The 26764-nt window shown below is 38.3% G+C and overlaps 1 protein-coding gene across 1 annotated transcript in view; it reads right to left on the bottom strand.

The window, feature by feature from the left end:
- ATP13A4 (ATPase 13A4) overlaps positions 1–26764 on the bottom strand; it is a 126531-nt gene that overhangs the window by 12032 nt on the left and 87735 nt on the right. Inside the window, exons 15-26 of the mRNA XM_046002732.1 lie at positions 26024–26110; positions 25639–25792; positions 24136–24247; positions 19250–19374; positions 14743–14906; positions 13805–13927; positions 12480–12559; positions 10977–11019; positions 10445–10554; positions 8488–8584; positions 6890–6962; positions 309–480 (exon numbers count right to left, since the gene is read on the bottom strand). Of these exons, the coding sequence (XP_045858688.1) occupies positions 309–480; positions 6890–6962; positions 8488–8584; positions 10445–10554; positions 10977–11019; positions 12480–12559; positions 13805–13927; positions 14743–14906; positions 19250–19374; positions 24136–24247; positions 25639–25792; positions 26024–26110 (1340 nt within the window). The remainder of the gene's footprint in view (positions 1–308; positions 481–6889; positions 6963–8487; positions 8585–10444; positions 10555–10976; positions 11020–12479; positions 12560–13804; positions 13928–14742; positions 14907–19249; positions 19375–24135; positions 24248–25638; positions 25793–26023; positions 26111–26764) is intronic.

Below are 26764 nucleotides of genomic sequence, written 5' to 3'. Positions count from 1 at the left end.
TTACACTTCAGTAATTAATTACAATTGATCTCATTGTTATATCAGTCTTAAAGAGAAGCTGACTGGGCAAATTACAATGCATGGTCACCCTAGATATAAAAGATGGTCATAGGTCCTTATGACACAAGACAGGGAAAGATTCATGCCAAAGAATAACATCCTCAAACTGTGCTACTGAGAAGAGAAGATCACTGGAAATTTCCCAAGCGACTTAAAGAAGCCAACAATTCTAGAAGAATGAAGAACCATTGGCTTCCTATCATTAGAAATTAGAAAGTGAAATGTTGGAATCGAGGTTTTGATAGTACCTGTGCATATCCATGGAATACCAAGGCTGCCTCTGAACCAGAATGAAGCCCACAATGTGCATAGCCAGGCTGAGAAGGATGTTGAAAATCACAGAGAGCAGCAGAGGTGGGGAGATCAGCCTTCCTGCAGGCCTGAAAGGCACCAGCTTGGGGTAGGCGCCATTCAAATTCACTACAAAATAAATTCAAGTTTTGTATTTGTGAGAGCAGGGAAATGTTTTATTCTTCATCAGAAGAACAGTGTAACTTCTTGGACTCACATATCCAAGCACACTGACACACTGAAATACATCATTTTTTTGAATGGACCCCAGCTCAAGTCATATGAGAAATTCTTAAGAGAGCAGCAGACAGAACAATCATGAGCCATTTTATTTTTGCCTATTAAATGAGCAAAGGCCATCAAATCATAAGTGAGGGCATAATGAAATGCATACTTTCATACACTGCTTATGGGAATCTACATTGACACAAAACTTCTGCAGGGCAATTTAATAATAAATAAGAAAAAAGTGAAAATTGTTCATAACATTTGACATGGTCATTCCTGGAAATGTACCCTAAGCTAAAAAAATCAGAGGTATAGAAAGATGTTCATTACTGTATCATTTACAGTAAATTATGGTACATCTATATAATGAAACAACATACAGTCACTAAAAAGCAATGCTTTAAAATATTCAATGACAAAATGAGGAGTGACATCAGAAAAATGGCAGAGAAGGAAGCCCCAAGTTCCCATCCTTCCACAGAAACATTGAAAAACAAGCAGAAACTGTTAAAACTAACTACATTGGAACTCTGAAAAACAAAGGCTTATAGCAATCAAACAAATGCTAAATCAAAAAAAAAAAAAAAGGCAACTTAAAAGTGGTCGGTAGGCTTTGTGTCATTTTTACTTTCCCTTGCCATACTCCTCTTCATCTCAGTGGCAATCTCAAAATTGATTGTTCACACTCCTAATATGGGGAGGACTCTCATGTCTTGCCACAGGAGGAAAAGAGCAGACTTCAACACAAATTATTGTGTAGGTCTGTTCTAACCTGTCTGGGAGTTACCTGAAGGACTAGTGCAAGGTGCTCATCTCTCTCACCTAATGTGAAACTTAACGCAGGACAGCAGCATACACTGCTTAAAAACATTGTAAGACTAACCAACTACCCACAATCACCTGGGGCAAAAGATTGAGACATAAACATAAACAGCTGAGACATAAAATAACAGCCAAAATAATGAAAACCTAAAGAAATTTTCATTGGGAAATTATGGCTTTCAAAAGCACCTGTATATATTGGGGACTGTAGAAAGCCATGCACACACCTAAGGTAAGATATATGCTCAGAAAAGACCAGAACAGCCCCTCAGTTTTCAACTCTGGATGATCTCTGCACTCAGCACAAGACTGGCTAAGTGTTGAAGTGCCCCAGCACAGAACAAATCTGCAAAATCATAATTAGAAACTTTTGTACAACAAAGACAATCTTCTTTGTTCATTGTTTTAAACTGATGGAGGTTGAGAAAAATCTCAAACAAAACACTAGCTGAACAAAAGCCAAAGGAACAGAGATTTCATTGACCACACATAACAACTGATACAGTCTTTTCAAAAATAGTTTAGGGAAATCATTAAACAAATGTACTCTGACAGTCTTCAAAAAACAGCAAAACAAAAACCATCAAGCCCTAGGGAAGGGGGTAAATCTGATTTCCAGAGTTATGACACTATAATATTCAATGGAACAAAATAAATTGACAGAATTCATCTCTGAGGAAGCCTGGGCATTGAATGTATTGGACAAAGACTTTAAAACAACTGTTTCAAATAAGCTCAAAGATATCAGGAAGCAATGTACAAACAAAATGAAAGTGTCAATAAAGAGATAGAAAATCTGAACCAAGGACAATAGGAGTAACTTAAAGACACATGAGCACTTAATCAAATCCTGTTTTTCTCTTTGGAGTTGCACAAGGCAGCAGTATTAGCTAGCTAGTGTCTAATATTGCTCTTTTTAGCATAAACACAGCTAAACACACAGTGCTAAACACTGACAGCTTCGGTACCTGCTTTAGTGGCTTCAGTGTTTACCTCTCAGTCCAGCATGCTGACTATAATCCTCGGCTTTTGAAAGTTTTAATTATTTGACAGTTAAGGCATTAGAGAGAAAGTTTTAAGGCTCTATCTTAATATATACAAGCATTCACTTCAGTTAATATATTGCTTTCTAGAATACGCTGTTCAAATCTTCTCATTTTACGATATTAAAAACTATGGAATTTCTCTTATTGAAGTCCAAACCATCAGTAACGGGCAAAATACAATATAAAATAATACATATGAAGTCATGTTCAGTTATAGTTTAAACTAGAAATTACTAACTACAGATAGCTGCTTCATTTTTGGTTTGGCATTTAGGCCTCTAGTTCATTCTTATTTACAACTGGTACCTGCTGAGAAAAAAAGGTGAAACTTTGAAGCTAGGGTGTTTGGTGGTGGGTGTGAGAGGTCTTCTGATGTATCCCAAGGTGTTTAAAAAGGCGTGAAGTAGTTTTATGAAGTAGTTTCGTTGGTTTAACTGTAAGACTTAAGGATTTCAAGACCTTATTCTTGAATTACTTAGTAAGAGGGCACACTTAAGTGCTCCTGTGTCTTTAAGTTACTCCTATTGTCCTTGGTTCAGATGCAGTGCCCTGCAGGCTTCTGTGGCTGCTATTTTTATTTCCTTTGCATTATTTTGATTAACACCTTGAATGGAGAGCCAAACATTCCCTCTTCACCTGACCAGCAATGGCCCTCTAACTGCAGTAGGAAAAAAACAAAACAAAACACAACATTTGGAGAAAAAAAAAAAAAAAACACAACATTTGGTCTGAAAATTGGTGACAACTGGCACTTAAGATCAGAAAAAGTGTTGTTTATACTTGATGCCTTAAGATGCTGTCATCCCAAAGCTCTGAGAGACTGTAAGATAGAAAATAATACTTAACCACGGTACTAGAGTTTTCATAGAATTGTTACATTTGATAATAAAACCCGCCTGTTTAATCTCAAAAAAAAAAAAAGAGATAGAAAATATGAAAACAAGCCAAAAGGAATTCTTTTTAAAGAATTATTTTTTATAATTTCTACCTCTTTACTGACACTTCATTTTGTCCAGTAGAAGTAACAGTTGAACAAATATAGAAGACTGCATTATTGTATTTTTGGTTTGGAATTCCAGTTTTTATTCCTACATGGTTTAAAAGATAACACATAAAAAATAATTATAGATCTATATTGTTGGGCCCACAATGGATAAAGATGTAATTTGTGGCTACAACAATATAAAAGGAGGAGACAGAGTTGTGAAGTTGCAGAGTTCTGCATGCTCTTAAAGTTAAGGTATCGATTCAAAGTAAATTATTATAAATTTAGGATGCTACATGCAATCCCCATGATTAAAAGTTATGTCAGGGTTAACATTATATCCAAGGGTAAAAGACTGAGAGGTTCCCCTTAAGATAGGAACAAGACAAGAATGCCCATTTCACCACTGCTATTCAACATTATACTGAAAGTTCTATCCAGAACAATTAGAAAAGGAAAAGAAATAAAGTCATCCAAATTAGAATGAAGAAGTAAAACTATCTCTATTCACAAATGACATAATCCTGTATATTGGGAATCCCAAAGAATACACAACAAAGTAACTAGAGGGGCACTTGGTTGCTAGTGGAGAGAGCATACAGTCTTGATCTTAGGATTGTGAGTTTGAACCCCACATTGAGCATGGAACTTACCTAAAAAAATTAAACTTCTACTTCGGCTCTTTAAAAAAAAAAAAAAAGAAAGAAAGAAAGCTACTAGAGTTGATAAACACATTCAGCTACATTTCAGGATACAAGAGCAAAACAAAAAAATCAGTTGTATTTCTATACAATAGCAATAAACAATTTTAAAAAGAAATTAATAGAACAATTCCATTTTCAAAAGCATCCAAAACAATAAAATATCTAGGAATAAGTTTAGCCAAAGAGGAGAAAGAGTTGAACACTAAAAATCACAAACTTTGCTAAAAGAAATTAAGCAAAACATAAGTAAAAAGAAATACATCAGATGTTCATAGATTGGAAAACTTAATATTGTTGAGATTTCAATATTATCCAAGGTGATCTATAGATTCAACACAATCTCTATCAAAAGTCAAATGGTTTTATTTTCAGAATAATAAATTTGATCTTCAAATTCACATTGAATTAAAGGAGACCCTGAATAGTCAAAACAATCTTGAAAAAGAATAATGTTGGAGGACTCAACACTTCCTGATTTCAAACTTACTATAAAAAAAGTAATCAGAACACTGTGGTAATAGTGTAAGGTAATGGCATATAGACCAGTGGAAGAGAATTGAGAATTGAGGGTCCCGAAATAAACCCATACATCCATGGCCAATTGATTCTTCAATATAAGTGTTAAGACTATCCACTGGGGAAAGAACAGTCTTTTTAACAAATGGGGCTGAGACAACTAGATATCCACAGGCCAAATAAATGAAATTGGACCCCAACTTCACATCATATAGAGAAATTAACACATACATGCAAAAAGAATCAATGACTTCAGTATAAAAGCCAAAAATAAAATAAAACTTTTTAGAAAACATAGGGTAAATCTACATGACCTTAGATTTGACAATGGATTCTTAGATATGACACCTAAAGCATGAGCTATAAAAGAAATAAATAGATACATTGGACTTAATCATAATTAGAAACTTTTGTACATCAAAGGACATTATCAAGAAAAGGAAAAAGCAACATAGAATGGGAGAAAATGTCTCCAATAATGTATATGAGAAGGTTTTAACAACCACAACATCTGAAGAACTCGAGAGCTCAACAACCAAAAGACAAAAATCCAGTTAAGAAATCAGCAAAAGACTTAAACAAATATTTCTCCAAAAAAGAAATAAAAATGACCAATAAGTATATGAAAATATACTCAACATGATTAGTTATTAGGCAAATAAATTTAAAACCACAATAAGATACCATTCCATGCTGACTAGGATATGAAAATAATTTAAGTGAAATAACAAGTGTGGATGACACTATGGAGAAATTGAGATCCTCACTGAGATCTGAATAATAAGAAAAAGTCAAAGCCATATGAAGATTGACGGGAAGAGTGTGTTACACAAAGGAAATAGCAGAACAAAGGTACTGTGGTGCCCACAAGTTTGGCAGTGCTCAAGAGACTGAAAAACCGGGGTGCCTGGAACAAGTGAGTAGCAATGTCGTTGGAGGCAAAGGTAGAGAAGCAGGCAGGGACCAAAGCATTTTAAGCAAGTGGATGACAATAAAATTTATTTTTTAAAATATTTTATTTATTTATTTGACACAGAGAGAGACAGGGAGAGCAGGAGGGAGTGGGAGAGGGAGAAGCTGGCTTCCTGCTGAGCAGGGAGCCCCATGTGGGGCTCGATCCCAGCATCCCGAGATCATGACCTGAGCTCAAGGCAGACGCTTAACGACTGAGCCACCCAGGCACCCCAACAAAATTTATTTCTTAAAAATAACATTCTACTACCCTTGGAAAGGTAAATGTGGGTGAGAGGAAGCAAGATCAGTTGTGAGGTTGCTACAGGAATCCACAAGGGAGGCGACATTGCTCTGTGACAGGCGTTACAAAGCTGCGGATGGACAGGAGAGATGCAGGATAGCTTCTGCAGGTAGAGCCACCCAGAATTTCATAGGTATGGAATGTGAAGAGTAATAAAAAGGGAAACTAAGGATGGCTCCAGGTTTTTGAACAAGTAGGCGGATAGTGGTGCTATTTTGCTAGAATGGAAGGAAAGGAAGTTTTATTTGTTTTTGTTCTTTCACGGATGTATTCTAAGTGCCCATTTCAGTAAGTAGTACAAGCTCAGCACTCAGTCAGTAGTTAATGATTTTGTTGAATATCAAGTCTGGTAGAAGATAAGAAAATATATTTATATGCTGATAAGAATGATCCAGCAGACCAGTGAAAAGTTGAGGATGGTGGAGAAAGAGATTATTACATTAACAAAATCCTTGAGAAGGTAGGAGGAAGTAAGATTAAAGGTACAAGTGGAATTGTTGGCATTCATATTTAACAGAGAGGAAAGCAGAGAATATGGTAAAGATAATGGGGAGTGGATGGCTTGGGGAAAAATCCTACAGCAGGAAAACTGAAGAGAAACTTAAGAGGTGGGAGTGGGAGTGGCCTAATGGAAAGACTACCTTTAATGTCCATTCAAAACCCTGAAAAGCTAGGATTTAAAGATGGAAAACATAAAAGCCATTCAGCTTCTATAAGCTGGGCACATTTTAACTGTAATTAATTACACCAGAAAGCATACTGTGGTCAGCATTCCTGATTTTCAAAGAGCATTTTTTCATCTTAAATGGTTAGTGACCATTATGGAATCTCTGTATTTTGTAGAAAACAACAAAAGAACTAGCCAGATTTCCTTTTGCTAACACTTTTCTTTTAGCCCAACTCTCAAAAGTAGAGTTATTATTTCCTGGAACAGAAGGAAATACATTGAAGGGAGCAAGGGAAGTTTTAAAAAATATCTTACTTGTTATGCCAATAAGAGTTGTGATGGCCAGATCCTGGAACAGAAACTGGTAATTTGAAAGACTGTTTGTCTCCTGCAAATAAAAAGGAAAACGACTTAAAAAAAAAAAAAAGTATGACCTTTTAGATGAAGTCTGATACGAACTACATTCATTTTGTCACTGCAACATAGGATTTTACAAGGAGAGGGTGCAGCCAAGGTCCTGTCCGTGTTAGTGAGAGTACCAAAGGCAGGGCTGTGATACCCTCTCTGGCCAGGAGGACACCCTCGTGTGCTCTCTGGCCTGGGTCATTTGTGCATCAATAACCCCTTATTGAGGGGGATGTCTCACTCAACTAGATTCGTCTCTGGTCTTCTTTCTACCTTCTAGCAGAGAAGTCAGGGTTTGGTCTGGCACAATGAAACAGTGAGTTCCCAGGAGTAACAAGTGTTAAGTATGTGGTGATCTTAGCAAAATGTTACCAATGGCAAAAGAATACCTGAACCCACTATTTGCATTTTGGGGCATTGTTAGAAAGTTCTGATAAAGCAGCTAGATGTTCTTGAGAAAAAAAAGTGTGAAGGTCTTTCTGATTTCAAGTAACTTGCTTCCTTGCCCCCCCTTTAGTGGAAAGGAGTAATGGTGATCTGTGTTTAACTCTATAGCATGAGTTATTGGGAGTCCAAAATAGTGCCAAATTTACATACATAGCTTCTCCTTCTCCAGCCATTCATTAATGAGTGGGAAGAGACATAGGTAATCTGAAAATAACAGAACTAAATCCTTCAATCCAGAGGCGAGAGGGCAGGACATAGAGATGAATTTAAGGAATCAACAATAAGCTGCTTCTACTGGTTCGTGAGAGTTAATTGCTAAGTTTTGGGGGATCTTTTTGAACTGGTTGTTAAGCACAGCCATTATAAAAATTTAAGTCATACAAATCTACCATTAAATACATTATGCTAAAAACAAAGCTAATAAATACTCCCAAACCCACCACTTCCTAATCATTTTCCTACATTGTGCTGTTATCTATGCCTTTCAAGAAATTTACAACTCTTATATCTCTGTGGTGCAAGTACTACATAATGGCATGCTCCTGTATATCTCTCCCAACTCCATGCTCAGTGACAGCAGGTAGACAGCTTGAAACCAGCCATGGTAGTATTTACACCATGAAAGCTGGCAAACATTAATAACCAGGGCTTGTTTTTCCAGGGAGAGCCGGCTATGAAATATCTACCAGCAACCCCAATCAGAGAATCATCTCTCTACTGAATGGTACCCTAGAGTAGAGTCACACTGTAACTGGGAAGACAGAGACCTGGTCCAAGCAGGCAGAAGCAACAGTGAGAGAGAAAGTGCTGTGTCCGGATCTTCAGCAACCACTGCATTAAAAATGTCAAGAGAGTCAGAGAATTGACACCATCAACTTTTCCCGAGTACATTCATCTATTTCTGATTTACTTTCAAAATAAAGGTGGTTTTAGAGGGGCTACTGGTGCTCGCAATTCCCCACATGCACTCTTCCTTAAAAAGCATTGCAAACTGGGACGGGTGGTACACCATGACTTGTTTTGGTTCTCGGTAACCGAAGAACTCAGGTCCCCAGTCATACCCAGTAGAGCAGCAGAACACCAACATACTGAATCATGCTGTACAGAGCCATGTACTTAAACATGCAAAATGAGGTAACCAGAGCTGCACGTCCTTCCCTGTGTGAGAAAAGAAATGAAAAAGTGAGGAAATGAAAAGAATAGAAAGAACTGAGGTCAGTTACAATGTGCTGTTCCGCTGAGCTCAGGAGAAAAAACTCGAAAGCTGATTATTCAACTGTTTGTCTGACAGACTGGACAGCCTTGAGTCCGTGGGAGCTGGCTGTCAGAATAGGACTAGATTTTTAGGGAACACTGATTCCAGGCCAAGGTCCACAGATTTGGTCCAGCTATGGAGTCCAGGTTGAGTGTTAGTCTTGTCCTTTTTTTGTGGGGACTATGTCAGCCCAGAGTCAGAGGAACTGGTCCCAGATCTCACACCTACACACTGATGTCATTTGGAAAGTCAGTTTCCTTCTGTCACAGTTTCTTCATCTGTGAACTAAGGGATTTCAATAAGATTGCAGGCTTGGGGGTTATTTTCCTGCAGGTGTTTCACTTCATTCAAATCTCATTTGGCAATCCCAACTTTTTCTGAAACTGGGCTAGAATAGTACTGAAGTTAGTCATACATGGAATTTAAATAGACTGGAAACAATGAGCATGCTTATTTCTGTTCATGTTGATTGAATCTGAGTAAATAGTATATATTGGAAGCATAAAATAGATTACTTATGAAATGTCACTTTTATACCTTTCACTGGAAAGAAAATAGAGTTTAAATTTTCCTTCTGGTCATAATGTTTTCCTGGGATTCCAAAACCTGATTTTAAAACGGGCTTTTTCCTGTGTGGGGGCTCTGCTGCTATCATTGGCTTCACCAGAACATAGTTTCTCCTCATCTCTCACCTCCTTAGAAAGGCTTTCACATACCACACACCTGCAGCAGCCAGTTCTACCTCCCCAGTCCCCTTCCAACTTTTCCCATTCCCCTTGATTTATCTGTATATGTGTTTATTGCCTGACTTCTTCACCAGAAGAAAGCTTTATGAGATCAAGGGATGTGTGATTTACTTTCTTCTGGGTGTTCAGTGTCTCCACCAGTCCCTGGCACTAAGTGTCTACTCTATCAATATTGGTCGAATACATGCATAAGTTTTTTAAAAATTGGGAAGAGCTAGCCAAATCATTATTATTTTAATGTGGTGGGAATAGTACGATGTTTGTAGATAAAACATATTTAAATAAAATCAATTTTAATAGAACTTTTAATCCTATATGGCTGTTTGAGCTTGGGCATATCAATTGAACATGAATTTCCATATTTGCAAAAGAAAATAGTGACCATTCTTACATCTCCAGGGTATTTTGAAGTATAAGATAGTAGGTATTAGAGCACTTCACAAACTGTAAATACGTGTTAGTTATAACAGCCCAAAGCGGCCACAATGCTAACCATCTCTATGATTCAAATAAAATAAAGTAGAAGTACATATTCTGGGAGGCAGAGATAAAACACCAAGGGAAATTTTAGTAGAAGCAGCAAAGATGAATAAATATTTTGAAAACTGGGGATGGGAAGAATATTCCAAAAAGTATAGAGTCAAGCGGAAAAGAGGCAGGTGGGAAAGAAAAACTTTCTGTCCCTCCCCCATCATAAAGCATCTAAGGAGATCCATGTAAAAATAACAATAATAAGAATATGAGCAACACTTACAAAGCAGTAACAAAGTCCAGATTCCAATTTTCTAAAAGTAACCTTTGAGTGATTTTCATTAGAAATTCCACTGCTCTCCCACAGTTATTTTTAACTCCTGGTAAATTCACTTGGGATTAGAATGGCTGATTGCATTGTCCTGCAAAGCACCCTCCCCATCCAGGGACACAAAGTTTCCCTGCTCTTTCCCTAACAGGACAATGGAATCTGTACCTAAAAGTCAAGAGAGATTAAAACAATGCTAGTGGAAAGCATCTACTTACTTGAGAAGGTGAGGCACGCACTCAATGTTTGGAGTTTTTGAAGTGAAAGGGGAGGCCACAGATGCCTCCTGCTCTGATAAAGAGATGCCCACGTGAGCCATTTTCAAAGCCTGAAAGCAAAGGGTCAGCTTACTCTCCATATACACTCACATACATCTCTCCCGAGGCTACATGAGAAAAGTCTGTCAAGCTAGGCACAAAGTGGTTTGTGGACCCAAGCACTAGCCAGGAGATGACCAGATTTTGCTCTGCCTACTATATAGGAAAAATATGGCGATGGGACACTTGGCCAAAGAAGTGGAGAGTCCAGAGCCATATTCTACCGCATTTGGTCTATGCCAACCACTGAGGCATTGTGTGGCTTTGGTCGAAACCCTCCCAAACCTTCTACATCAGTTTCTCCAGCAAGAACAATGGAGGTAGTGTATATCCCAGGGATACTATCTCTAGAGAACTCCAGGCAAGCACAATCAAGTGTAAGTCTTTGTCTGTCTTAGTGCTGCTATGGCCCCATACACTGGCAGCTACTTACCCCACAGTCATTGGCCCCATCACCGCACATACCTACAAAGTAACTAAAAGGGAACCATGTCAAATGTAAGGGATATCAGAGCAATTTTACCTATTAATTTCTCTAATTAAAAAGATAAGTTGAACTTCATTACTGAGGATTTGAACTGATTATTCATTTTAAGGGAGTTTTCCTAAGAGTCTAGTTTGACTAAAAGTAAAGTGTGACTCAGCAGTCCAGTGCACAATTCCTGATTCCAAGCATTTCAGGGAGACCCTGAACATCACTGTGTAGGAAGCGACTTTGTTGGCTATAAAGTGGGATGCTCACAGATGACAATGTGACACCATGGCACAGTGAAGAGGGCAACAGATTTGAAACCAGACAGATCTTTGGACCTGATCACTAGGCTATTTTGGCTATCATTTTTCTCTCCTACAAAGTGTTATACGTATTCAGTGAGGTGCTGTATGGAAGAGTGCCTTATAATCTCTAAAACAAGAAAAAAATTACTTGTTGGTGCTATTAATAGTAACAGGAGAGGAGATCTGCCATCTTAGCAGTCACTCAACTAAAAAATGCAGTGCCAGGCCCAGACTTTGAAGAAAGAAAACACATCCCTGCCTCGGGATGGTTTTTTGAGGTTGCATACAGACTGCTGGCTTTCATTGTTGACAAAAATTATAGATAGTCTGCTTTTTAAGGTAGGAGTGTTCTCACAGCATTTACCGAATTGGTTATACTTCTCTTCCACACTGTCATATGAAGGCAACTCATTTACTGTCTGTGTTGTCAACCATGTGGAGAAGGCAGGGCTTTCTGAATCAAGAAGCTTGCCTAGTGACTAAATCAAGTAGGAGGATTAAGTGGGAATGAGTAGGAGTAGAAGTCACATTGGTATGGTCCAGCACCAGAAGTAAAGAAAGCTTTCAGGACTCCATGGGTTCTATTAACAAGAAATAATAGGTCCTAAATGATGGGCATGTTATTTGAACTGTCTATTCTGTAATGGAGACCCTTGTGTTGGAAGAGAATAATTTTTCTGATTTAGGACAGAAAGGATTCCCTGTCATATAAATGTTTTCATATTTTTAAGTTTATGTGAATCTCTTGCCATATAAATCACCTTATGTCAGAACTGTGATAACTTATAAAATCTAAATTCTCATTGTACCTCAGGAGCTGAACTCAAACTATACTTCCAGGTTCATTTCTCACCCTACATTTTCATGCCCTATATGTCCTAGTCCAGTGATTCTCAACTCTGGATCCACAGTTGACTTACTTGAGGAGATCTGAAAAAAACACTAATGTCTAAGCCTCACATGAGCAACTGAATCAGAATCTGAACAACAGTGTCTTGGTATTGGTATGTTCTCAAAACTCTTGAGGTGACTGTCATATGCAGTTAGGTTAAGAACCACTGCCTTGGCCAAGGTAGGTGACTTCCTGTACCTTTTATACTCTCCCTGACTGCCATGCCTCCAGGCACTTCATACCACCCCAAATGGCAAAGAACCTTACTCCAGTTTCTGAAATTCTTCCACCAGACTGGATTTCTGCCCAGGAGACATTCTTGCAAAGATGGTCCCATTGATCAGTATCTGTAAGGAACACGAAAGAAACTGCAGCATGTCAGTTAGCCATACATGAGGTAATTGATAATACTCATAACAATGGGTAATAAAATCCATGAATGGCAAAAATTGTTTGTTTCCAAGAAGTCCATTTTTGGATTTTAAGACATTGAGACCTTAGTCATCAAATAAGTGAGCAGGAGACCAAAAATCAGTAAAGATGTAATAAAAATATTGATTAAAATGATGATCTTCAAGAATTTAGCTGAGCTGTCATTGAGAATGTGGTAAAAAAAAAAAAAAAAAAAAAAAGAGAGAGAAGAAAAGAAAAAAAAATCCGGACCTTAACGGAATCTTGAGTCAGTAGAGTAGCAGAAATTATGAGATATCCAAAGGTTAACATCCCAGGAAAAGGAAAAGAGGTAACTGCTTCTCAGAAAATTGTTCAGTACTAGCAGAAAAACAGTCTAATGATGAAATAGTGACAATTTGTGATCTTTGATGTAACCATACCATCTGGACTTGACCAATTGTGAAACTCAGCTAATATCCCAAGCCTAACCTGGGCTATGGAACATTGATGGTTTGGAGATATTAAACCTATACCAGCTCCATCCACCTGAGCTTTATCCTATAGAGTCTAAATTCTTCCATGTTAGATCTCTACATTCCCTTCTCTTTTTGGCAGTAACTCAGCTTAATGTTCAGTCAGCCTCAAAGTCTTTATTCTTTTTTCCTAAATAGTACCTAAGAGGATAAGCAATTGAATTTAAAAAAAAAAAAGAATAAAAACCATTTATCTTTGTATTATACTGGGTACAGTCTTTTTCTAGTTTGTCTACATGTGATATATAAAACTTACCTGCCCCCACTATGAGTTTGTTCTTCATCAGAAAAGTGTTAAGTTTGACTGTCTTTTGTATAGAGGTTCTCTATCAAAAACCTAATGGAATTCCTCTATTCTTGGCCTGCCTTCCTGTATAATTGCTGGATTTCCACTATAGTAGGAGACCCCTCACCATGGCAATATAAAGACAGCCACCCAAAAGCAATATTTATGATTTGAGAATTCCTTAATAATTTATTCCTATAGATGATGAGAAATTGGCTCATCAAATTCACTGATTTTAAATCTAGTAGGAAATGAGACAACAAAAATATCTGTCTCTTTTTTTTATATATTCAATAGGTATATCTTATCTGTAGAGGCTTGAAATTACTTAGGAACATGTTCTGTAAGTAACATCATCAGCATCTTTACTGGGAGATTACCTTTGGTAGTAGGCTGCTGAAATGTTGACTTATAACCTGAAAAGATTTTCCACTTAAGGCAAAATGGTAACTTCCTTCTCTGTCATTATCAGAGACATCTTCCCTGATATTAATGTAATTATCCTGCAAAGCAAGACACAGTTACTTTAGACATTTGATAGAGATTTGGTAAAGAACCACAAATATATCAAAGAAAAGAAAAAGAGGACAGTTTGGTGTCTCTTTAAGAGTCACACTCCAGCCCTGATTCCTCAGAGAAGCACTTTCTCTTTGCTGGATCAATCTTTGCACAAACAGCCTCTAGTGAATAGAAGAATAACACTTATTCATGTCTTGTTCTCATCCTGATTTGACCGTGGTGAGACCCAGAGAAGAACACATTTCACACATTTCAAGTGTACTATACAAAGCATTGCAGCTTAACAAATCTCTCCCTGAAGTGAGAACTTACAATTTGTTTTCTTATAGAATTAATATTGTCCCACAAGGACACAATGGAGATAAGATACTGACAAGATTGGGAATAAATGAATAAAACTTTTTTCCCACCCTGAAGACATAATCTAATTTCCCGATGCACACAGCAGTTTCTCTCCCAGGGACTAAATCTCCTTTGGACTGGAGGGGATGGCTAGCAAGCAAGAGGAAGAAGAGAAATTAGATTCGCAGTCCCACTTACTACATTCTTTCTTATATAGAGCCAACAAGAGCCAACTCTTGAAAGAATGAATTCTTCCCAGCACTCAGGAAAGCACTATACATTAAAGCTCAGTAGGACAGTATGAGAAAGTGATCGGAGCTCTTCAAACAGCATATGTGTCAGACATTTAGAGAAATATGTTGACTCTAGGTGACCTGTACATCTTGGCCAATCAAAGCTGCTCAGCAGCCAATACTGTGAGCCATAATATTGCAGAAGGTCTGTTTTTTATGTATACCTGATTGTGATATGAAAACTGTTTCTTGTCTTCTACTAATTTCCAAGTTATAGATGCTGAGGAGGACCCAGTGGTTTCATTTGCTTCAATAAGAATGACTTTTTGGTTTTCAGAAACCATTCCAGACTTCCTGGCCACTGTTATTGCAGTCTGAAGATTGTCACCTACAAGAAAGGAGAAGTATAGCAAGATGAAGTTGAAGAAATAGAATCAATTCATGTATGGCCTGGAAAACTAGGATAAGGAGTTCAGAACTTATTTTAAGTGTGAAAAGAAATAATTTCTAAGTCTCTCTCACTCTGATTCTCCATGGATTCATGATCCCTTTTGTGATTCTTGTTGCTTTTCATCTGATTACTTCATAACCTACCAGTATATTTTTTTCCAGATAGTGGGAAGGAAAAATAAAAAGGCAAACTTCAAATCTATCTCCATCATTTGTTAGCTTGGTAAACATTAAGCAAAATCCCACTGATTTAATATAGTATCATGTGGTTCTACTTTCAGCAAAACTGGAATAAAACCATTAAAATCTCTCTCTCCCACCGATTACAGTGTAAAATTATAGGCAAAATACAAAAAACAACTATCAAAGGATTTTGAAAAGTAAACATAAGCAGGCAGAATGTGGAAGAGAGTTGAATCTGGAGAAACAATCTAAAAGGTGATGATATTTTTGGCTTTTTTTTTCCTCTTTCCTCCCACATGTTTGACCTGAATGTGACCCCTAGTCCCAGAGCTGTGAAGGAAGCTAAAACTCCAAGAGAAACTTAGTCTTTCTGGCCAGAGAAACCAGGGAAAAAAAAAAAAATAAAGAGCCTGAAGGCTGAAGAATTATGGGGCAGACCCAAGAAAGAAGATAGATAGACAAAAAGACTAACTCAGGATATGAACTCAACTCAGAGTTGTGCATGCATAGAACAAACCCAGAGAAAAGCAAAAGTCTCAAGAACTAAACTATGATATTAATCACCTCACACATCCTAGAGTTTTCCTTGCTAAAACAAGCAAACAAACAAAGAGCCTCAATAATCTCCAGAGGATTTTAACAGGATCCAAAGTCTTGTAATATCATAATTTAAATGTTCAGGATATTCAACATACCAAAAAAAAAAAAAATGAACATGGAAAATGTGGTCAAGTCTCAAGGAAAAAAAAAAATCAACATTTGCTTGTCCAAGGATGATCCAAATGTTGGACTTACCAGACAATGTTTTAAAGCAGCCCTTATAAACTTCCTCCATGAGGTGAAGGTTAATGCTCTTAAAATAAATGACAAGATAGAAGTTCTCAAGTAAAAAAAAAATACACTCTGTAAATAAGAACCAAATGACTACTTCAAAATTGAACAATATAATAACTGAAATAAAAAATTCATTGGATGCTCTCAAGAGCAGAATGGAGATGACAGGAAAAGGAGTCAATGAATTTAAAAGATAAATCATAGAAGTTATGCAATCTGAAAAACAGAGAGAAAATTTTAAAAACAAAAGAACAGAGATGGAAGAATAACAAGATTCATGTCATTAGAGTCCAGGAAGGAGAGGAGAAAGGAATGAGAACAGGGAAAAAAAAAATATTTTGAAGAAGTAAAGCAGAAAAGTTCCCAAATATGGTAAAAGATTTAAATTTATATATTTAAGAAGCTTGGTGAATCTCAAGCAAAATAAACTCAGTGAGAACCATACCCAAAAACATTATAATAAAACTTCTAAAAACAAAGATATAGAAAATATCTTAAAAACAGATAGAGAAAACAATATATTATATATTAGGGAATGATTATTTGAATTATCACAGATTTCTCATCAAAAATCATGGAAGAAAGATGACAGTGGAATATTCCTGAAGTGCTGAAGAAAGAACAGTCAACTCAGACTCCTATAGCTAGTGGAAGAATCCTTCAGAAACACAGAGAAATAAAGACATTCTAAGATATGTCTTATTACTTACCTAAGATAATTTGTTGCATATACATGGCAACTATAATGTAAAGGAGAAAAAGGCAGAGGACTTTTAAGTTTGTAAGTCTTCTTGAAAGGGTAGGTACAGATGTTGTGATTCCTAGAGCAATCACTGAACAATAAATAACGTAACACCTGGCTGACTATCCCTGACATGGCTTTCTTCAGATTTCTACCAAAGTATTTATGAGAATCTCCAGAAGAGCTCATTAGTGAGCGAGAGCTTCTCTATCTACCCTGAGGCTGGATCCCTGAGCCCTAAGAGGAGTTCACCACATGCCTTAGCAAGTGACCAAGAGTTTGGTTGCTTTGCAACACAAGATCATTTTGTTATCCACCATCCTAGAAGTTCAACTGTTTGGGAGATTCAGCCCAGGTCTGAGCCTCAATCACCTGACAGAGAAATATAACAAACTATTTAAGAAATCCCAGAAGTTAAACAAGAAAAGATCAGGCAGAACAACCAGAACACATGAAAGGCAAAATAGAGTAGTTGTTGAAGATAGATGAAACCTGCATTAGAACATTAAAAATAAGGAATGCACTTAAAAAAACTCAAATGTGCCTTCCTCTCTCCCCACCACCACCACCAAAAAAAAAAAAAAAAAAAAAGTTTTAAGGGCCATTACCACCCCAAAACATGATTTCAGAACTTAACACTTAAGAGGTGATAATGGTCATTTTTGGAACCTGAGTTTGAGCTTTGGAAAAATTGGGTGCAAAAAAAAAAAAAAATCTTTTTTTTTTTTTTTTTAAAGATTTTATTTATTTATTTGACAGACAGAGATCACAAGTAGGCAGAGAGGCAGGCAGAGAGAGAGGAGGAAGCAGGCTCCCTGCTGAGCAGAGAGCCCGATGTGGGGCTCGATCCCAGGACCCTGAGATCATGACCTGAGCCGAAGGCAGAGGCTTTAACCCACTGAGCCACCCAGGCGCCCCCAAAAAAAAAAAAAAAATCTTAAACACAAAGCAAAATTATAACAAATACAAGAATCACAAGAAAAAAGATAAGAGACTAAGAGGATAGATCCAGGAAGCCTATCATGCGAACAACAGAAATTTCAGAAGAGAAAAAGGAGGAGACCAAACAAAGGCAATAATTAAATGAACAGTAGAAGAGATATTCCTGACAGGAAGAAGATAGATTAAAAGTGCTCACTGTGTTCCATATTCAATTAATGTAAGAAGATAAACATATAGACATACCCTGGTAGCATTTCTAAACTCCAGAATAAAAGAAAAGGATTATATAGGGAAGAGGACAAATTTAACTACAGTGGACAGATGTTAGACTTGTAATAACATCTGAGACAATTACGAAAAAAAAAAAGACTATAACCCCCAAATCCTATACCCAGGCAAGATATCATTCACCTGTCAGAGTGAAGAAAGATATCTGAGATATGCAAGAATTCAGAGAACATATCACCCTTCCATCCTATCCAAGGACAAGTCTTGGGGAAAAAAATTTAACCAAGGAGCCAAGAAAGAGAACAGAAATTCCTATGTGAGGGCAGAAGAGAAGAGGTAGGGTACAGAATGATGTATTTTTATTTCTATACTAAGGATAGATTGTGAGAATGTGTCAAATAAGTGCTAAATAAATATTTTTGAAACAGGAAGGTCATAACATAAGGGGAATTCGAAGTAGTAAATTAACTCAGCAATGCCTAGACGTTGGATTGAGGGACTAAAAAGGGATAGAGTAAAAGTGATCCCAAAGTCTTGGATTGCAGTAATAGAATGGAAGATGGAGAGGTACAGAGGGGAAAGTAGAAGTATCCGAGAGTTCTCTGCAATGACATTGGGTTCAGGAAAAGTGGGCTGGGGAATATGGGCTCTGGTGGGGAAATACTGTATCTTGGTGACACAATTATCACAATTTAAATGCATCAGACTTAAAAGCAGGGGAAGAAAGACACACACTCAAAGAAATGAATGCATTAAGACATCATCAGTTCCACTCAGAAGGATTCATTAAGAAATTCCACACACTTGTTTTGCATGATCCTTTCTCACCCCTCCCCTGTTTGTGTGATTTGGGGTTTGAAAGAAGTATGGGTATAGCAGTTTTTACTACCGGAATCATAGGCCTCATTATTGATGGACCTTCGGTGTAGTTTGCAGACCACACTGACTGAACACTGCTCTTCCTCTAACATTTAACAAAAATCACCATCTTTGCATGGCTCACATCTTCTTATGAGGCAGGTGTTATCCCAAACGACCCCTCTCTGAGAGGACACCACGTATATATTAGTCAGTCAGACACACTTTACCACATCACTCTGTTTTGTTTCATGTAACTCATAGCTCTTAAAGCTAGCTGCTTATTTGCCCGACTGATTGATTGATTTTCTATCTCACCCCACCTGAATAGAAACTTGGTGAAAACAGTAACTTTGCATTTTCTGTTGCCAATCTCCAATACCTAGAATGGTGTCCAACCCACAGTAGGTTGTCAACAGTCTTTGGGAGATGAGTGAATCTTGCCTATTTCTGCATCAAATTCTTTCTGTTTTCTCATACACGTTGTTCTATACCTGTGACCATTACAGTCCTTATCCGGGCTGAGATGAGTTCTTCCAGAACAGGTTTTGTCTCGTCCTTCAGCTGATTCTCCAAGATCAGCAATCCCAGAAATATCAGGTCTGATTCTACTCGGTCCCTGGAAATATATACATATAATTGAGCAGAAATAGCACATTGTGGTCTTTCTTTGGGGAAGCAAAACAAAAACAAAGGCAAATAGGTTCCTGTCAGAGTGGTTCCCACTTACCCACTGAAGCACCATTCCTTAGCTATTACATACATGCCAGGAGATACCCAGAAAGAAGACGGGAGGGGACAGGAAGGACACCGAGACATTTACTCTGACTGAATCAATTGGAAAAGAGAGTATTTATTAAGCGAAATATTTGCTTTAACTTTCGTAGAGAGTGAATCAAATGATTCAAAGTCTTCTTTCTTTGCTGTGACTCATCTGATTTCCAGCACCTCACCTGTTAGCAACCACCTGGGAGGAGTTCTAGCTCTGGTACAGAACATCATAAAAAGTAAGTGAGGCTCAAGAACAAGAAAACAAAATGCCAATCTCTCCAGAATCCAGGCCTATAAGTAATACTATTTCAACCCCAGGAGATATGAAACTCAAAACACAGCCCTCTCTCTCCTCCCTTCCCTTCCTCCCTCTGCAGACAGACAGCATTGCTCTTTTGCTTAAGGTGTGAATGTTTCTGCAAGGAAGTGGGGCCTCTGAGGCTCCCAATCACCACAAGACCATCACCACGACATTCCACAGGATTAAGTGCAGGGGAGCAATTCTGGGGGTACTTTTCAGGGACCCAATTTTCGGGGACCCCAAAATCCTGCCATGATTCATTTATCAGACCCAGACAACCCCAGCAGACACAACAGCAAGACACCAGTATTGCCTAATTCTGGCTGAAATACGAATGAAAGCAGAACCCAGGAGAGCAACTGGCCTTGCTTGCCATGGGCGTCTCAATGCTGGGCCTCATGTCAGCCAGGGGCAGGGGCTAAAGTTAGTCACGCTCCTAAGACACTACTAACATCTCCCGCAGAATGGCTGGAAGGAAGTCGGCAGAGTTTGCTCTCCTCATCCCAAGAATTCCCCATTCTTCTGAACCTGGAATTAAGTCTCTGTATAATCTGGTTCCAAACTAATTTTTCAGCTTTCTCTATCACTAAATTCTTCAACTACCCTAACGTCCAGACAAGGTGACCCAGCCACCAAGGCTATGCTCTGTACTCAACCGTCTTGAAACATTTGCTCTGGACTGCCGTAAGACATTCTTTCTTATTTCATGGAGGAGGTTGTAAGTTCCCCCATGATCTGCCATTTAAACTTCCCATTTATATTTTGAGGGCCACTTCACATGTGCCTCCCAATGAAAACCTCCCCAGGGAGACATGATTGCTTCCTCTGCACCTTACCTCGGCCTCAGGGTAGCATGCATTTTATTTGTTCCTTTATCACTCACCATTCTTTGTTACCTGATCTGTCTCAACAACTTGAGGACTAGCTTGCCTGGTTCAACATCAGGCTCAACAACATGCACGTGATGCCCAGCACAGAGGAAGTGCTCAGACAGGGTACCCTTAGTTGAAGTGCTCTGGTGTCCAAAGTGACCATTTTTTTGATAGACAGCCTAGGAAAATTTATTTCCTTTTTCAGAAATTCTGCTGTCAGAGGGTTCTTATGGAAAGTGAAGCCAGTCTGTCAAGTGATTGACCATTTACTAAATACCTAATTAGGTGAAAGGAACAGGACGAAGGAAAAGGGGGAGAGAATATGCAGAAACTACAGTAGCCCCTAACTCCAAAGATTTCATGTTTAGCCAACAGGACAACATTAGACTTGATCACCTCAGTTGTTATGGAAGGCTGAGAAAAGTACTATGATGTACAAATAATTGTCCTATGGAGTCAGAGAGGAAAAATCATTTTTAGGTGGAGTGATTGGAGAAACTTTCCTGAAACAGAAGAGATTTGAGCTGTTCTTTGAATGATAACTTAGTTCATCCCTGATTGAGTTCCTCCAATCTTTCTAGTGGTCCTTGTATCCAAACCTCAGGCTTTAGATATTTTCAGACATGATATGACATAAGCCAACCACAAGGCATCAGACTGGGTCAAAAAAATGGCCGCAAGGTCTACCATCTGACATACTCTGCAACCTACCTTGGCACTCCTATTTCTGGTTCCTCTGGCACATGGTGTTCATAGGATTCAATATAAAATAATCAGGAGACTATACTTCTAATCCCAGATCTGCCACTATTGTGCTGTATGACCATGGGCAAATCGCTTTCTTTGTCTGGTCATCTATATCTTATTTTGTGAAAGAAGGTGATAAAACTAATGGATTGCCAAGATCTCTTCTAGCTCTAACACTACATGATCCTTCTTTTCATGAGTTTCATGATATGAACCAAGAAGTAAAGAGAAGTGGTCCCTTGAGGGATCTCAAGGTCTGCAACTTGGAATAGTGAGCTATCTTTTCCTGCTTCCGCACAGACATCATACGTCCTCTGGAAACATCCAAAAATAATAAAGAATGGGTATTGTAACACAAAAGCAGCATTGTCATCCGTGAAATTACACTTCATGTTCTTAAAATCCATGCAAAGGCTGAAATATGCAAAAAGTGGGCCAAGAACACTCAAAGAAATTATGGTATCAGTGCTGAAAGCACTTTGAGTAAACTTACACACACTTGCACACACATTCCCCTCGAAAGAAAGAATGTTCTGCTCTCATTAGGAATTAGCAAAGGTAATCAGGTAAATTAGCTTACTAGGAATAGATGTAGTGGTGGGGTGGCTTTAGCACACGGGGAGCAAAGCGACAACCTAAGATTAGATCCTATGAGATCCTAGAAGTGTTTAGATATTACCAGACTTTGAAAAAGTTGGAATGTCAGTGTTGTTAGCCAGGCCGTGTACTCTCCTCTGTACCCAGCCCCCACCATTCCCTACGGCTTATGTGCTTTCACCATTAGTGCTTTGTTATCTGCAGCAGCCCCAAAGCCATGATTTTGAAATGTGTAGATGTGCAAATATTTTATTATAATAATCAGAAGCAGCAGCATGGTAGCCAGAGTCCTGATATATATCTGTCAACAGGTTCTCAAGAAACAAAGTTCCATTCCCAATTCTGGTATATCCTAGACCCAAGATTTCTTTTCTTTAAAACGTGACGTCCAATCTCATAGTTCACTTGTAGTTCTCTGACTTGAGTATGTGAATGGCCTGTATTGATTAAATTACAGTAAATACCCAGAGGTGTAATAGCCCACGTTTTGAAGGTCACTCTAAGCTGGTCACAGGAATCCAATACTCAGGGATTTTCAGTGTGCTACTTCCCTTTCTGCCCATTCACAAAATGACTGAGTTGGGGTATTTGGGTGATTCTCAACAGGAGTGATACTGTCTCTAGAGGACATTTTGGAAAATTTTCAGGCATCTATCAAAGATTTTCTGCAATGATCAATGCACAGTAAAGAATTCCCCTGCATCCCACATGCCTTTTGAATATTTCACAGGACATTCATGGACATAAAAAAATCATTTATACTTTCCTAAACTGTATAAGCATAGGCTTATACAGTTTATTTTGTACTATTATTACAGTATATAGTATACTGTATTATTATAATATATCTAATACTACTAATATTATTAGTAGTATGCTAATATACTATGAATATACATTTTTATACTTCCCCTTGCTGTGTTTTACATATAAACATAAAACATTTTGCACATTTTTGATATCCTGTAGAACTTTTTAGGAATGTAACTACCATGTAAACTGAAAAGAGGTTATACAGTTTTATTCAGTTTAACCAAGAATTTGTAACTATTTCAGAGTCATCTCACTGACAGCACAACTGCTGGATGTATTTGCGATTTCAACATGTAAACACACCTGTATCAGTCGGCACTCTTAGCTATTGCAACCACCCCCCGCCCCGTAATTCTACACACAGGTGCAAGAGTATATTGCTTCAGTTTGATTTACTGGAGTCAGCTGAGCATATACTGAATTATTACTTTTGTCAAGAATTGTACTTTTGCTTCTATTTTTACTATAGGAGAAGGCATTATAATTATTTTTATAAAGTATGTGCAGATCATATTACATATGAACTTTATCTTAAAGGAAGTGGTACAAAATATAATTACAGTAATATGAATCTGACAGGGTTGAACACAATTATGTTAGATCTCACGAATTTAAAATCCAAAATAACAAAATAAGCCTTGATTATCTCCACAGCAATGTTATCCATAGAAGCTGACACAGAGTATTGGACGTGGCAGTGGAGGTGAAATAAACACAGTAATCTCTAACCCATGGAAAATAAAGCAACAAATTTGAACTAATAAATACTCCAGTCCATTTTAGTTTTTAAGCACTCCTTTTACATATCAAAACTTTCTCTAAAAGGGCTCCTCTGAAGCTTTTCTTGCTTTCTTACAAACATTATCTGGATCACACATTAAATCTAAGCTCTATTGTTTCATTAAGTTGAGTATTTATCAAGAATTTTTTTCAGACAAATGTTATGTTTACTAACTCAACAAATTTGCTAACTCTAAAAAAAAATAGCTACTTGTATTGGGTTCAAAATGAGGTCATAACCATAATTTCAAACTCTCTGAAACACTGGTTATATTCATGTTTGTGTACAATTAGAACATATTTTGTAGTTTATACAGCTATTTCTCATAAATTCTCCCAGGGTTCACATCAGCTTTGTGATTGACATAGGACAAGAATGACTATATCCTTGTTTACCAAGCTTTATGCACACAAAATCCCAGCAAGCAATGTTGCTCAGTCCCCTGCCTAGTCCACTGCCCAGCAAACCATTCTGCCTTATCAAACCCTTCCCACTTACCTCGTCAGGGGAGTTCTGTGATGATCCATTTCTAGCTTCTTGTAGGCCAGTGCTATCACCCGGAAGCCTTGTGTTGTATAACTCTGAAGTTCGCTAACAAAACTAGTTGGTACTGTTCAGAAAATAATGCAAGATTAGTATGCAACATTTACTCAGCCAGTATTGGTGGAGAAATTTTTTTTTTTTTTTTAAAGATTTTATTCATTTATTTGACAGAGAGAGAGATCACAAGTAGGCAGAGAGGCAGGCAGAGAGAGAGGAGGAAGCAGGCTCCCTGCGGAGCAGAGAGCCCGATGCGGGGCTCGATCCTAGGACCCTGAGACCATGACCTGAGCCAAAGGCAGCGGCTTAGTCCACTGAGCCACCCAGGCACCCCTGGTGGAGAAATTCTTTACAAACAAATTCAATTATTTCCCAAGAAAGCACACTTCTAAAAAAGACACACAAATAAGTCAGTGGGAACCCTAAACATAATTACATTTTCAGGATTGACCTCTTGGGATCCAGTGAAACTGAAATGAGAATGAAGCACTGGAAGGAAGGAAGGAAGGAAGGAAGGCAGGCAGGAAGGCAGGAAGGAAGGAAGGAAGGAAGGAAAAAGTAAAAAAATGGGGAAAGCATGTAATTCTTTTTTCTCCATTTTAACCAACAAACATTTATGGAGAGTCTACTTATAATGCATGTGTCAGGTGTCGAGTCTGCAGAGACTAAACTGCAGGCCCTGCTCCAGAGATCTCTGTCTCTGACGGTAGAATGAGATCATTGCCATTGCAATGGGATCCAAGTAATTGCAATGTGCTATGGAACTTTGAGGGGCTTATACCATACTGGCAGGAAGTGAGTAGATGAAGGAAGGGGAAAGGCATTTTTGACCAAGGAAGCATCATATGCTCAGACAAGGAGACACAAAACAGCAACACTTAAGTAGTAAATGCAGCTCAGGGAAGCACAAGAGGGGAGGACAGTACTGGTAAAGCGTATCTGGAAAGTATGGTAAGAGTTAGATTCTAAAGGAGTATGAGCCTATCCTGGAGCCTGTGGGAAGCAACCAGAAGAATAAGAACAAGAAAGTGACAACAGGGTTACAGTATGTGATGGAAAAACCAATCTGGTCCCAGTATAAAAGGTGAATCAGAGTAGGGGAGACCAGGGGCTGCAGTTCAATTCACCAAATATTGAAGCGATCCAGTGGAGGGATGATGAGGGACTGAGCTAATAGAGTGACAGGCCATGGATTAGCAGTTGACAAAACAGAGACTATGAAGAGAGGGAGGAATCAGGGACAAATCCTGAATTCGGGGTAGCAGTGTAAATTAGTAGTACCATTCACCAAGATGGAAAATACAGGAAGCAAGAAAGATAACTATTGAGTCTGGGATGTCAGTTGAGTCACCACATTAGCAATGACCAGTAGGCAATTAAATTTATAGATTTAGTGCTGATGGGACACATTTGGGCTGGAAATACAGATTTGTCAGTTGTACTACAAGTCTATTCACTTACCTGTCTCAGGTTGGCAAAAGCTGGCCACCCTTTCTGGTGCACCTTTCATGAATGCCAGCCGGTCACCCCCCATCTCTTGGACAATGACTGTCATCCTCTGCAGTGTTGATGAGAATGGGAACTGATGCAGGATTGCAATTCCTTCCACTGGGACCTGGTTGAGGGATGAGGAATGGAGAGGGACATATCGACATAGCTCTTAGATATTAGGAATCAATTACTCTTACCCCTATTCTTATTTTAGCAGACACAGGAACCAAGGCATGAGCAATTTTCACATACAGAATTCAAAGAAGACATATCTGTGCCCTTTCAAAACTGTAGGCTTGATGAGATTTTCCCTTTAATTTTGAGCATTATGGGGCAGAGAGCAGGCAAGGCTTACCTGGCTGGCAGTTTTGCAGGGCTTAACTACCATGGCATGTGCTGGCACTCCCGTGATGTGGAAATCGTCCCCAGAAATAGCCATCTCCTATTTCACAAATGGGATATTTCATTATAGGGATTTATTTATTTCTCATTCATCCACTAATACCAGGCTCAAACTCGCCTCTTGAGAAAATCCTGAGACCACCTCAGTGTATTCTCGGTGTCTCCTCCCTCCGCTAGATGGAGGTGAACGAGACTTATTTCACCACGGGGAAAAAAGTGCACCGGAAATACAGCAGAACTTGAAAGGCAGATACTTCTGAATTATTCATGCAATTTATCCTGCTTTCTCTGTTGGAATGTGCTGCATAAAGCTTCATTCCCCACTACTGAAGAGCTTAACTTGAAAACAGTGAGCATGAAGAGCCAGACTTGTGTGCAAGGGTCTTTGTTTTCCTGGAGTTTGAGGCTGTTCCTGCCCTTCTCCCTCTATCTAACTTGAATCGATAGTCCTCAGGGCCAGGCAGGGCAGGGACTGTGATGGGCATGGCTAGTGTTCAGTAAACACTCAGTCCTTGCTGAAATAATAATCCTAAATTATAGTCAAAGGAACCTTTTACCCAAAGATTTCAAAATGCTTTGTAATCATATCAGCCAGCAGCTGAAAAAAAAAAAAAATCTCAGACAGGAAATTGTAATTCCTACTTAAAGATACAAAAACAGTAACCCAGGAAGGATGGGGGACTGGTAAGGTTAC

Source organism: Meles meles, chromosome 4 (assembly GCF_922984935.1).
Source record: "Meles meles chromosome 4, mMelMel3.1 paternal haplotype, whole genome shotgun sequence".
Lineage (NCBI taxonomy): Eukaryota > Metazoa > Chordata > Mammalia > Carnivora > Mustelidae > Meles > Meles meles.
Note: the sequence above shows the minus strand (reverse complement) of the source record. Positions and strands in the feature narration are given on the sequence as shown.